Genomic DNA, 13,590 nt, shown 5'->3' with positions numbered 1-13,590 from the left:
CCATCACACGGACGAGGACACCATCACACGGACACCCACCACATGGACACAGACACCCACCACACGGACATCCACCACACGGACAACGACACCCACCACACGGACAACGACACCCACCACACGGACACGGACACCACCACACGGACACCCACCACAGGGACACGGACACCCACCACAGGGACACGGACACCCACTGGACACAGACACCACCACACGGACACGGACAACCACCATACGGACACCCACACCATCACACGGACTCCCACCACACGGACACAGACACCATCACACGGACACCATCACACGGACACGGACACCATCACACAGACACCCACCACATAGACACCCACTGGACACGGACACCATCACATGGACACCCACCGCACAGACACCACCACACGGACATGGACACCCACCATCACACAGACACCCACCACACGGACACGGACACCATCACACGGACACGGTCACCCACCACACGGACACGGTCACCATCACACGGACACGGTCACCCACCACACGGACACCCACACCATCACATGGACACCCTTCACACGGACACAGACACCCACCATCACACGACATCTCCATCACACGCACACGGACACCGTCACACGGACACGGACACCATCACACGGACACCCACCACACAGACACCCACTGGACACGGACAAGATCACACGGACACACACTGGACATGGACAGGGTCACCGTCACACGGACAAGGACAGACACCACACGGACACGGACATCATAACACGGACACACACCACACGGACACCCACACCCACCACACGGACACGGACACCCACCACACGGACACGGACACCACCACACGGACACGGACACGCCACACGGACACCATCACACCGACACACACCACACGGACACGGACACCATCACACGGACACACACCACACGGACACAGACACCACCACACACACACCCACACCCATCTCACGGACACCCACACCCACCACACGGACATGGATGCCATCACACGGTCACCCGCCACACGGACACACACTGGACATGGACACCATCACACGGACACCCACCACACGGACACGGTCACCCGCCACACGGACACACACTGGACATTGACCCCACCACATGGACACACACTGGACACCGACCCCACCACACAGACACACAGAACATGACACAGGCACAGGCTGAAACTCCTCAGCAAGATTCCTACTGCAAGATGACCCAAAGGCTGATGACAGTAAAGGAAAGAAGCCTCCACAGCAATAGCACATGATAATGAAAACTCAATCCTGACCACAACTTACTGCCAAACTTATTAAGACCATGCTCAAGAACCTCAGCAGGCCTGCAGAAGGAGACAATGAATGCCAGGTGACCGTGCCGATCGCTCCTGACACAAAGGATAACATCTACACTCAAAGAAGGCCAATGACAAAAAGCTCATGAGAACAGGGATGTGGCTCAGAGCTGCCCTACCCAGCAAAGGCTCACCTGATGCTGAAGAGAAAACCTCTCCCTTTACTTCCAAAGGGCCTGTCACACGACACTGCTCTCCTCTAACCCAACTTCAAATTGCCTCCTGTCATTACAAAGCTTTTTCACTTCTCCCAACCACCACTCCTCACACTTACCTTTCACTACACAAGCAGACACAATCCATCCTCGACACCGTGGATGGCACTGTGTTCCTTCTGGTCCGCTTCGGTGCCTGCAACAGTTCAAAGGAAAATTCAGACTGCCGTGACATATCCCAAAAGAGACCCCTTCTGCAACACCCCTCTCCCTCTTCACTGACAACGGGTATCACTTACCTCACCTTTCCAAACTTCAACTCCACACCTGCTCATAGTACCTAACACAACAAAACAGAAAACGGGACTATTGCCCTCAACAGCCATCCCCAGGCTCCTCCCCAACTCTGCCCCAGCTCATCTCAAATCTTCATCCAAATACAGAGTCTCATGGACAATGCATGCAAAATGAAAGCCAAGATGCTTACCACACACTGCTTGCCTGTTACTCACCCTGCCTAGATGACAACTCACACCCTGGCCTCTGTTCCTCAGCACACCTAGCACAGCGGTGGTACCTGCAAAGAAACAAAGCAAAAAAACCACAGTCATACACTGAGAAACTACAACCTCCCCACCCTCACTGAACTAGATCACATCTACACCTTCAGGTTACAAACCCACACTGCTCTCTAGCATCCTGGGCCAAGGGATCTTCCAAGTAAACTGCCTAAAATGCAAAACTTACAATGCATTCTTACACTTGCACCACCAATTCAAACCCCACCAATACAAACTCATTCTGTCTGCCAGGCACTGCTCACCTCACTCCATCAACCTTCACTGCTCACATCCACCATTACTTCCTAAAGAAAAGAAAAAAAACAAAACAAAACAAAAAAAAAAAGAAAAAAAAAGGAAAAGGCTAAGAGCAACCCTGGAACAGAATCACCACGTCACCTTCCCCTGCAAACACAAACACTGACTGACCTCCCTGTGCAAACCCCCTCAGACTCTCACAGTATGGGCCGCTGTGACACCCATTTCATCCACCTGCATCTGAAACATTCATTACACAACTCAAAGTGCTACATGCTACCTTAACACCCACATACATCTTTCTTCAATCTACACATAACACCTACACTCTTACTACCCCCTACACCACAAATTACAAATCCCCAGCTGGCAACTCTCCTAAACATCACACACAGAAGGCCGGTCACCAGGAGGTAGGGGATGCTTGCAAAATCATGGCCTCCACTCCCTAAGTCACTCAACAAATGAACACTACACCCTTAGTCCTGTTACACCTACACACCACACCCCACAGCAGGGCAGACCAGTTCCAGGCAAAACACACACGTACACAAACATTAGACCCACATGCAACAAGGGGATGTGACAATGACAAAAAAGCTCTCGGCAAGATGACTGCAAGGATCAAGACGATGCACAAGGACATGACCCAGGTAAGACTGATGGCAAGCCAACCAGGCCCAAAGAACCCTGCCACAAGATGCTAACACAACCACCTTATGACAACCACGCCAGAACAGCAAAGACGGATGCCCAGGAATCATGAGGATAGAGACAAGATTCCGACCGTACGTTCTTACAAATCCTAGCCTGCTATAATGGACTGTTGCCATGTACAGCTATTCATACAGCTCAGAACAAGATCACAAAAGGCATCTGACTCGACGCTTCCAAAGAGATGTCTTTCCTGTGCACACCCGAGCTCGGGAGACAAAGGTTCAAAGATATGGGCACCAGGCCAAGGAATGCAGCAATCGGAGATGCTGAGGACGGCACAGACATTTCAAGAATCCCCTCAGAGGGGTACGGTGGAATGTATGCGACGTAAGACACGTGGAAGACATCAAATGCACATTACACAAGTGACATGACATGCACCGAGACTGCTCTGCCATGCACACATCTGCATTGCAATCAAAAGTCACGCTCTCCCTTTATGTGCCCTAAGGGGCCCTTTTTTCCACATCCCCATCTCCAAAGCTAATGCAAAAACCCCTCCCTGCAGTTCCCAGCCCGGCACCTGGCTTCCACCCTCTATGTGCCTTATAGCCCTCAACTTATCTCTTGGCCTTCCAGGGATGTCCATCCACATCGGGTGCCAAAGAACGCCTCCTCACCGTCTTGGAAGTTCCTGCCATCATCATGCTGTTCTCTTCTGGTCAGCCACAAGAAAGAAAGCCAATGTGTCAGCTTACTGGCACGTCAGCCAAAACCAAACGGTCCCTCTACTTGCTGCCTCCTAAGAATGCCTGGCTCTTCAGGACGAAGGCTCTGGCCACGCTCGGAGGCTGATGCTGTCATCCCGGGGCATACCTGGCTTAAGAAGAGACAGTCACGTCACTTTGCTGAAACTTCACTGCAACCTCCCTCCTCCTCCTCCTCGCCTCCCCCCCCTCACCACAAATCCTCACCCTTTGCCAAACCACATCCATCTAGGTCCATCTGCTTGCCACCAAAGCATACCTATACACTGATATAACTATACACTGACATGTATAATGCAAGTGGACTGCCTAAAACACACGAACAACAATGCATGCTTACAGCTCAGCACGCTGCCACATGGCACTCACCTATTAGTCACCCCACATAAACACCGATTCACCAAACTCACCTCTATTCCTCGGCACACGTGGGGTGGCAGCAGCACCTGCAAAGAAACAAACCAAAACAACACATTCACACGCTGAGAAAATAAAACATCCCCGCTCTGATTCAAGTACGCCACATCTACACCTTTGCTTTGCACCCCGCTGCTCTCTGCCATCCTGAGCCGGGATATCTTGCAAATGGACTGCCTACAATGCAAAAATACAATGGATGCTTATAACTGCACCACAGATTAAGACTCCAGCAATAGTAACTCACTTTGTCTGCCAGTCACTACTCACCTCCCTCCATCAACCTTCATTCCTGATATCCACCATTACATCCTTAAAATAAAGACTGAAAAAATGCTGCCATACAGCCACCCTTTTACACCTCTCCCAAAAAGCCCTTCCCAGGCTAGAAGTGGCAAAATGGCATTGAAAGGCACGTACTGACACGGCATCACATTGCTGTGATAGTTTCCATCTGAAACCGCTTGACCATGACCGCTTTCCTCAAGGGTCTCTCTTGTATTGTACAAGAGCAGTGAATGCTGCAAACCTCCTGTTAAAAAAAAAAAAAAAGATGCTTATACTTTCATCACTAATACAACTCTGGCAGCATCTAGTTCTGTTCAGGAATCAATACTCACCTTGCTATCCAGCACTCATCAAGCTCATCGACCCCCACCTGTGCCGACAACCGGCCACAATGCCATAAATGTAGAGCCAAACGTCCAGCCATCCCTTGGGTACCAGATGCCAACCTGCCTTGTAACTGTTCTCCTCTGGCCTCCTCCATTCCTGTCGGGTTTACATCCTATTCCTCTGCCTCTGGAAAAGAATGATTTGTCAAAGTCACACAGAACCACAAGGAAAGCTTAACCCTTCCAAAGCTCTCATTTCTCAATGCAAAATGCCTACAACCAAACAACTGCATGCATTAAGACAAATCACTAACAAACTGCAAGATGCTGCTGTAGCGCTCCCACCCTCTCCCCCAAACCCTGCGTGAACCGGCCACAGCTGCTCTATCCAAGCTGTGGCTCTCATGGCTAAGTAAGACAACAGACTACTTGCCAAGTTTCTCTACTCCACCTACTCCCGGTCTCTTCCACAGGGCAGAGCAGTTCCAGTCTAAACACTGACACAAACAAAACACATTATACTACAAATACTGTGACGCAAGGATGATAAAAAATGGCTCTGGCCAACAGGATGTCAAGGATCAAGACGATGCCAAAAAAGACGACAAATGCTATGGCAACGGCGCACTGAGACCAGAGGATGTCGAGGACCGATACAACACCAAAACAGACAATAACTGCTATGGCAACGGTGCACAGAGAACGGAGGATGTCAAGGATCGAGATGATGCCACAAAAGACAACAAATGGTATGGCAACGGCGCACCGAGAACACTCTAAAGAGCGAAAGAAAAGACTGTAACGCAGCAACCTGTCATAAGAACTGTCAGCCACAATGACCAAGATGGCTGGAACATGATGCTATGTTCACAATGCTCCCCAGATCGTTATAAGCTCCGAGACATTACAACTCACAGCTGGAAAGGATGGATGGCAATACAGCCAGTAATGAGGCCTCAAACCACATCCAACTCCAAATTTCTAATAAGCCATTGCAAGACAAAACCAAGAAGACAGATAAAAGAACAAATGATACCGGCATCAAGACAAGAAGTGCAAATATTTCAGAACTGAGACTTGACGGCCGACATTGAAGGTAAAATTCAAAAAGGCCATTTGAAGGTAAAAGGCAGAGACGATTGATGCGAGAGAGCCCAAAGACATGGCGCATGACAAAAGACGCTAGACAACATGACAGAGACTGGAACTGCTCTGCCCTGCGCACTCTATGCTTGCAATCAAAATACAGCTGCTGACTCTGCCTGTCCTAACAGGTGCCTTAGAGGAATCTCTTTTCCCATGCTCCTTTTTACATCTCTCCCAGCAATTTCCAGCCTGCTACCCTGCTATTGTTCTATCTCTACGTCATGGCCCACAACTTATCTTTTCCGTGACTGGCAACGTCAATCCACGCTGGACACAAAAGGACTCCAGCTCGGCCCTCTCATAAGGCCCCGTGATGGTCACTTAGTTTCTTAGTCGCCTATGATAAAGAAAACCAAAATCAATACACAACTTTAGTGCCTTCAACCCCCCCCATCCCACCCCCCTCTAATTCTTAACACCGTATCCTGCTCACACTCCTTCTCTCTATAACAATCCTCACCTTACTTACTGGAAGACTCAGCTTTGGATGTCATCTTTCACATCAGCCAGGTCCCTTTTATGACATGATCAATCGGCTGAGATAATTTCAACTATCATACTTGACACAATCTGCAATTTCAGCAACTTCCAATACTCCTTTAAAAAAAAAAAAAAAAACAAATCACAACATTTCTTAAATATCAAAATTACAAAAGCACCTTACAGGCCCTGAGTGTGCAACCCAAAATCATCACCTTAAATACTCCCCATATTCAATGCTATCTTCCTCACCGTGTCTTTGAAGCCTCTCTTGCTTTGTGTGCCAAAACCACCCAATAAAAAAAAAACTGAGATGGGCTCAAAGGTCCCCTTCGTTGAAATGAGAGCACAGCTCTGACCCCTGAAAACCCCAGAGAGGGAATGAACCTCTTTGCCAAAGGCTGTGCTTAATATACCCCTGCCTGGGCCCACCTCTCCTTCCCCGCAGCCCTGAGAAAAGGGAGGAGGTAAATACCACCTGCTCTAAAAGCCCTCAGAGGAGATGCAGCTGTTTGGCTCCTCTGACTTACATTTATGGTGAGTAAAAGGCTTGACAGAGAAGAAAACTCTTCAGGGAGATGACTCTCCTTATTTTTTAATGCAGCTACATCAAGTAAAAGGCCAGAAAGCCGGTAACAAATACAGCTTTGTGTTTTAGCAGCACACCTGCCTGTGTTAGTTGAATCACGTGTTGCTAATTTGCAGAATTATTCCTTGATAATTGATAAGTAGTATTCCACATGGGACTAAGTAGGGTGGGGAAGATTACTAATGATATCAATGTGTGACTCATTGGGACTCATGTGACTCTTATTGGGATCTCTAATTGGGGTCTTATGCATTATTTAAAAAAAGGGAGAAAAACAACATACTTTTGTGTAGTATTGGGGTTAAGAATGTGCAAAGCTTGCTCTTGTATGAGACTTCTGGTACCGGGGTATGGATTGAAGCACCTGCTGCTCCTTGGAATGGGGGGATCAAGTGGACAAAAGTCTTGCTGCTTGTTCCCTCCCCTACACAGCCTATTGTCTGCCCCTAAAACACCGGGGTGCCGGGCTTTCATTCCTGTGGAAAATAACCAGCCTTCTCCCCCACTGTTTTGAAATACAATTCCATTGGCATTTTGGAACTTGGTGTCCCGGCATTTTAAAACTCAGTTATTTTGCCATTTTGCAACTTGCTGTTCTGGTACTTTCAAACTGCCATTTTGCAACCTGGTTTGCTGATTTTATCAAATTTGATTTTCTATTATTTGGAAATTCTGGAATTTTGGAATCAGGTTTGGTTTGGTTTTTTGGGTTTTTTTTGGTGTTTTGGAACCTAGTTTTTTGTAGGCTGCTTTTGGTATTTTTCTAAGCTGGCTTTTTTATTATTTTGGGGGTGAGGGTGGGGGTATTGCTGTGGGTCTGGAGTGTTTTTGATTGGTTTTGGTTTTTCTTTGATTTGGGGGTCTTTGTGTTTTTCTGGTTTTCTACTATTTTTGTTGTTGGATGGTTGGTTGGTTGGTTGGCTTGGGCCTTTTTGGTATTTTTTTTGTTTGGTCACTTTATGATTGGGCTTGGGTTTGGATTTTTTTGGGTTTTTTTGTTTGTTTTTTTTTAAAGGGGGTTTGGGTTTTGTTTAGTTGTGGTTTTTTTTACCAGGGCCTTTTACTTTGCTGTTTTTATAACCTGGGGTTTTAATTATTTTCTGACCTGTGCTTGTCCTGGGCTTGCACCATCCTAGTCCAGCCTCTTGCCTTCATTTGCCTTTTTCCACTGCATTTATCCTCGCATGGAAACTGCTAAAAAGTATAAAACAATGACACACACTCCACACCTGAAACACAAATAAATTACAACTACGAAAAATCTTGCTGCCACTTCTATACACTATTCATCACACACCTTAGAATAACCAAAGGTGATGAGTCCCTGACAGGGACCCCGCTGGGACACCCGAGCAGGCTCAGCGGGGCGCGGGGAGGGAGGCGCCTTTGGGGACAATGCACAGACACGCAGCCCCTACCCCCGGGGACACAACCCGCACCGGGCGGCTGCGGCTCCGCCCCCGCCCGCCCCCGTGGCCGCACGGCCGCTCCCGAGCTTGTCCCTTGGCTTTTGCTCCTCTTAACTCCCCCACGGAGCTTCGTGCTCTCTGTGTTCAACACGCGAATCGCTCCGTACAAACCTCACCTCAGTGCCACCGCGGCCCCAGCGCATCTCCGGCGTCCCCTCTTTTCCGGGGCGGAACCCGAATGCGGACGGGAGGGAGAGCCAGGGGCGGGGCTGTGCAGATTCAACAGTCACAGCACGAAGGGGCTGCTCGGAAGGGTGGCTGTGCAGATCTGCGGGCTTCCAGGGCTCTGTGCTTGTGAAGCGCGGGCAGGGCAGCGGGGAATGCAGCGTGGGAGGAGCTCGGGAACAACGCGGGAACAAGTCGTCGATGAGAGGACTTTATATTAAACGGATTTTTGGGCTCGGGAATTGGATCCGGAGCTTGCTTCCTCCGCTCCGCGCTCGTCCCGGTATTGCCGTGCCTCCGGAAACGGTGCACCCCCGGCGGGGACCTCTGGTCGGTTAAAAACACATTTAAATCCAAGTGAACGTGATTATCCATAGTTAAAGGTAAACAGCAGCTCTCCCGACCCCTGTGAAGCTGCAAAGCTCGGGCGGCTGTGATTCTCTCCTCCCTTCCCCTCGCAGGGTGCTGCGAAATGGCGGCGCTTCCCCCGTGCTTTTGCGTGCTATTTGGGTTAAACTCGGGGATCTCGCCGCTTTCTGAGGGGGGTTCCGATTTATATAAGGGTAATAGAGGATACTAATGTTGTTTAAATGAATCGGGGAGGGGATTTGGGGCAGTTTTATGACATAAACACGTGAAGGAGGTGAGCAGCGGGGTGGGGGAGCCGCACGGCTTTTTTTTTTGCAGCTCTTCGATCGCGGATGTTGCTACGATGCAAATAAAGATCTCGATTATTTTTAAAAACACGGATTTTGTTTATCTGTAAAGTGAAAAAGATGCAGAGCCTCATCACAGCTGCTTCGGCAGCGGCTGGGAGGTCCTGGGGGTGACCTAGGAGATCCCGGGAGTCCCCAAAGCCGGAAAATTCCCTGAAGCCCCCCCGGAACCTCCCCTGTTTCCTCAGGAATTTTGGGGGCGATGCGACAATTTTGGGGGATTTTCGGGCGTTCCCCGTGTCCTCCCCGGGATTTCCCCCCTCCCCTGCTCTTACCGCAGCCCCGAGGGTCCCTCTGCCGCCCCCGAAAAGCCCCAGAAAGGGGCGAGGGATCCCCCGACCCCCGCTGTCCCGAACCCGCCCGGCAGAGCGGGCCGGGCCCGAGCCGCGCCTCGTGAGGGAAATGCAAATGAGGAGGCTATCGGCGGGGTTTGCGGCGGGGGGCGTGGTTATGCAAATCGGCATGACCTCATGCCCGAGGTGCATCCTGGGAGAAATGGGCGGGGTTATGCAAATCGGCATGACCTCATGCCCGAGGTGCATCCTGGGAGAAGTGGGCGGGGTTATGCAAATCGGCATGACCTCATGCCCGAGGTGCATCCTGGGAGAAATGGGCGGGGTTATGCAAATCGGCATGACCTCATGCCCGAAGTGCATCCTGGGAGAAATGGGCGGGGTTATGCAAATCGGCATGACCTCATGCCCGAGGTGCATCCTGGGAGAAACGGGCGGGGTTATGCAAATCGGCATGACCTCATGCCCGAAGTGCATCCTGGGAGAAATGGGCGGGGTTATGCAAATCGGCATGACCTCATGCCCGAGGTGCATCCTGGGAGAAATGGGCGGGGTTATGCAAATCGGCATGACCTCATGCCCGAGGTGCATCCTGGGAGAAATGGGCGGGGTTATGCAAATCGGCATGACCTCATGCCCGAGGTGCATCCTGGGAGAAACGGGCGGGGTTATGCAAATCGGCATGACCTCATGCCCGAGGTGCATCCTGGGAGAAATGGGCGGGGTTATGCAAATCGGCATGACCTCATGCCCGAGGTGCATCCTGGGAGAAATGGGCGGGGTTATGCAAATCGGCATGACCTCATGCCCCGAGGTGCATCCTGGGAGAAATGGGCGGGGTTATGCAAATCGGCATGACCTCATGCCCCGAGGTGCATCCTGGGAGAAATGGGCGGGGTTATGCAAATCGGCATGACCTCATGCCCCGAGGTGCATCCTGGGAGAAATGGGCGGTGCTATGCAAATTTTAAAACTCGCTCAGCGAACGGCACCACGGGAAACTGAGGCGCGGTCACGAATTTTTGGGGGATTTAAGGCTCAGCGCCGCAGCAGCGCGGGCGGAAAGGGCGGCAGGCAAACGGGAAAGGGCGCGGCAAGAGTTGCGAAAGAGCTGGAGAGTGGAGAAATGGTCGCCGTGACTTATGCGTGAGGCGATCTGGGTCCGGTCGGGAGCGCGGGGGGCAACGGGCATCACTTGTCGGCCTTTTGGCCAAGACTAAGTGTAGTGATGGTTGGTATTAGTTTAATATTTAATACGTGCTCGATGAGACGACTTTATAGTGAACGGAATTTAGTGCTCGGGAGTTGGATGTGGAGCTTGCTCTCTCCGATCCGTGCGTTGTCCCGGTGTTGCGGTGCTTCCGGGCACGGTACACCCCCGCCGGGGACATCTGCTGGGTTAAAAACAGATTAAAATCAGAAATAGTGGCAATTGCCGAAGCTGTCCCGCACTATCGCCCACCCTTTTCTGCTGAAATAGGGCTTCTCCGCCTCCCGAGCTGGTGCCAGGCTCGGGCGGCCGTGATTCCCTCCCCTCTCCCCTCGCAGGTGCCGCGACATGGGGGCGCCTCCCGCGCGCACTATTTTGGGTTAAACTCCGTGATTTCGCCGCTTTCCGGGTGAGTTTAAACTTTTTCTGAGGGAAATAAAGGGTAATAATGTTGTTTAAATGAATCGGGCAGGGGATTTGGGCAGTTTTACCAAATAAATCCGTGAGGGAGGTGAGGAGCGGGGCGGGGAGCCGCGCGGGTCTCTTTTTTGCAGCTCTTCGATCGCGGATGTTGCTACGATGCAAATAAAGATCTCGATTCTTTTTAAAAACACGGATTTTGTTTATTTGTGAGGTAAAAAACGTGCAAAACCTCATCGGAGCCGCTTCGGCGGCGGCCGGGAGGTCCTGGGGGTGACCTAGGAGATCCCGGGAGTCCCCAAAGCCGGAAAATTCCCTGAAGCCCCCCCGGAACCTCCCCTGTTTCCTCAGGAATTTTGGGGGCGATGCGACAATTTTGGGGGATTTTCGGGCGTTCCCCGTGTCCTCCCCGGGATTTCCCCCCTCCCCTGCTCTTACCGCAGCCCCGAGGGTCCCTCTGCCGCCCCCGAAAAGCCCCAGAAAGGGGCGAGGGATCCCCCGACCCCCGCTGTCCCGAACCCGCCCGGCAGAGCGGGCCGGGCCCGAGCCGCGCCTCGTGAGGGAAATGCAAATGAGGAGGCTATCGGCGGGGTTTGCGGCGGGGGGCGTGGTTATGCAAATCGGCATGACCTCATGCCCGAGGTGCCTCCTGGGAGAAGTGGGCGGGGTTATGCAAATCGGCATGACCTCATGCCCGAGGTGCCTCCTGGGAGAAGTGGGCGGGGTTATGCAAATCGGCATGACCTCATGCCCGAGGTGCATCCTGGGAGAAGTGGGCGGGGTTATGCAAATCGGCATGACCTCATGCCCGAGGTGCCTCCTGGGAGAAGTGGGCGGGGTTATGCAAATCGGCATGACCTCATGCCCGAGGTGCATCCTGGGAGAAGTGGGCGGGGTTATGCAAATCGGCATGACCTCATGCCCGAAGTGCATCCTGGGAGAAACGGGCGGGGTTATGCAAATCGGCATGACCTCATGCCCGAGGTGCATCCTGGGAGAAACGGGCGGGGTTATGCAAATCGGCATGACCTCATGCCCGAGGTGCATCCTGGGAGAAATGGGCGGGGTTATGCAAATCGGCATGACCGCATGCCCCAGGTGCATCCTGGGAGAAACGGGCGGGGTTATGCAAATCGGCATGACCTCATGCCCGAGGTGCATCCTGGGAGAAACGGGCGGGGTTATGCAAATCGGCATGACCTCATGCCCGAGGTGCATCCTGGGAGAAATGGGCGGGGTTATGCAAATCGGCATGACCTCATGCCCGAGGTGCATCCTGGGAGAAATGGGCGGGGTTATGCAAATCGGCATGACCTCATGCCCGAGGTGCATCCTGGGAGAAATGGGCGGGGTTATGCAAATCGGCATGACCTCATGTGCGAAAAGCATCATGGGGGAAAAGGCGGGGTTATGCTAATTTTAATTACCTCATGCACGAACGGCATCTTGGGAATGACAGGCGGGGTTATGCAAATTTGAATTATGTAGTGCAAAAAATGGCATCTTGGGAAAAAGAGGCGGGGTTATGCTAATTTTGACTAACTATGTACGAAAGTCATTGTGGGAGGAAAGGGCGGGGTTATGCTAATTTTAATTACCCCCATGCTCTAACGGCATCTTGGGAAAAAGAGGAGGGATTATGCAAACTAGTTGAAACGCGGCGCGAATTGTGGTGCGGGTAAAGGGGCGGTGTTATGCAAATTAAAGCACAATCCCGCATGAATGGCGTTTTGGGAAAAGAGGTCCGGTCATGCAAATTAGATCACTGCGCGCAGCGGTCGGCGGCATCATGGCGGAGGAAAGTCTGTCAGGCAAACTCGATTCCTTAGCGGCGCGAATGGCATCTTGAGAGCTTTATTGGGGGATTTTCGGATTTTAGGCCTCGGTGCGCGGGGGGCGCGGGGGAAATGGGGTTTTAAGCCTTTCCTGAGTCCCCCAAAAAGACCTTTTTTCCATTTTTCCCCATTTGTCCCCATTTTCCCCACAAGAATCCCCGCAGCTCCTCTCAGCCCCGGCTCGGCAAATCCAACCGCGAGGTCCGAGCGGCCAAAAGCCCGAGCGCGGCACCTTCGCCGTGCCTCTGCCGGCCTGTCCGGCCCCGCTGGCCGCGCCGAGCCCTTGCTGCGAGCCGCAGAATCCATGGAAAAACTCGTGCAGCTCCCGAGCCTTTCCGCCTCTCCCGGAGCTCCCAGCGCCTCACGAACTTCCCGCGCGGCCGGCCGGAGCGGCGGGGTTATGCGTATTAGAGACCCAGAGCACCGCCACGTGTGCATCATCGGAGCGATATTTGGGGGAAATTCGAAGGATTTAGAGGTCAGTGCTTGAG

The 13,590-nt window shown here is 52.0% G+C and overlaps 1 protein-coding gene, 1 long non-coding RNA gene and 1 other non-coding gene across 38 annotated transcripts in view; 2 read left to right on the top strand and 1 right to left on the bottom strand.

The window, feature by feature from the left end:
• Positions 1 to 13,590, bottom strand: part of LOC146422092 (uncharacterized) — a 540,861-nt gene that overhangs the window by 7,599 nt on the left and 519,672 nt on the right. For 2 of the 36 annotated variants that reach the window (XR_014848333.1, XR_014848331.1), the window contains exons 3-11: positions 6,383 to 6,519; positions 4,783 to 4,963; positions 4,583 to 4,694; positions 4,433 to 4,474; positions 4,278 to 4,339; positions 4,156 to 4,191; positions 3,940 to 4,054; positions 2,016 to 3,858; positions 1,102 to 1,843 (exon numbers count right to left, since the gene is read on the bottom strand). Coding sequence is in view for 2 of the 36 variants with exons in the window: in XM_085046736.1 (XP_084902862.1) it covers positions 2,016 to 2,080; positions 4,156 to 4,191; positions 4,278 to 4,339; positions 4,433 to 4,452 (183 nt within the window). In the remaining 34 variants the exon portion in view is untranslated. Of the gene's footprint in view, positions 1 to 1,086; positions 1,844 to 2,015; positions 3,859 to 3,939; positions 4,055 to 4,155; positions 4,340 to 4,432; positions 4,475 to 4,582; positions 4,695 to 4,782; positions 4,964 to 5,307; positions 5,849 to 6,382; positions 6,520 to 6,617; positions 7,900 to 8,096; positions 8,186 to 9,616; positions 9,639 to 13,590 lie in introns of those variants that run through there. The other 34 variants (XM_085046736.1, XM_085046737.1, XR_014848354.1 and 31 more) reach the window with 33 other exon arrangements.
• Positions 10,825 to 11,015, top strand: LOC146422098 (U2 spliceosomal RNA). The gene has a single exon (XR_014848387.1). It is a non-coding gene; the product is annotated as a U2 spliceosomal RNA (small nuclear RNA).
• On the top strand, positions 12,966 to 13,394 carry LOC146422097 (uncharacterized). Its single transcript, XR_014848377.1, has 2 exons — positions 12,966 to 13,070; positions 13,264 to 13,394. It is a non-coding gene; the product is annotated as an uncharacterized LOC146422097 (long non-coding RNA).

The sequence above is a fragment of the Lichenostomus cassidix genome, unplaced genomic scaffold, assembly GCF_008360975.1.
Source record: "Lichenostomus cassidix isolate B80296 unplaced genomic scaffold, HeHo_3.0 HiC_scaffold_47, whole genome shotgun sequence".
Lineage (NCBI taxonomy): Eukaryota > Metazoa > Chordata > Aves > Passeriformes > Meliphagidae > Lichenostomus > Lichenostomus cassidix.
This window is presented reverse-complemented; position numbering and strand designations above follow the sequence as displayed.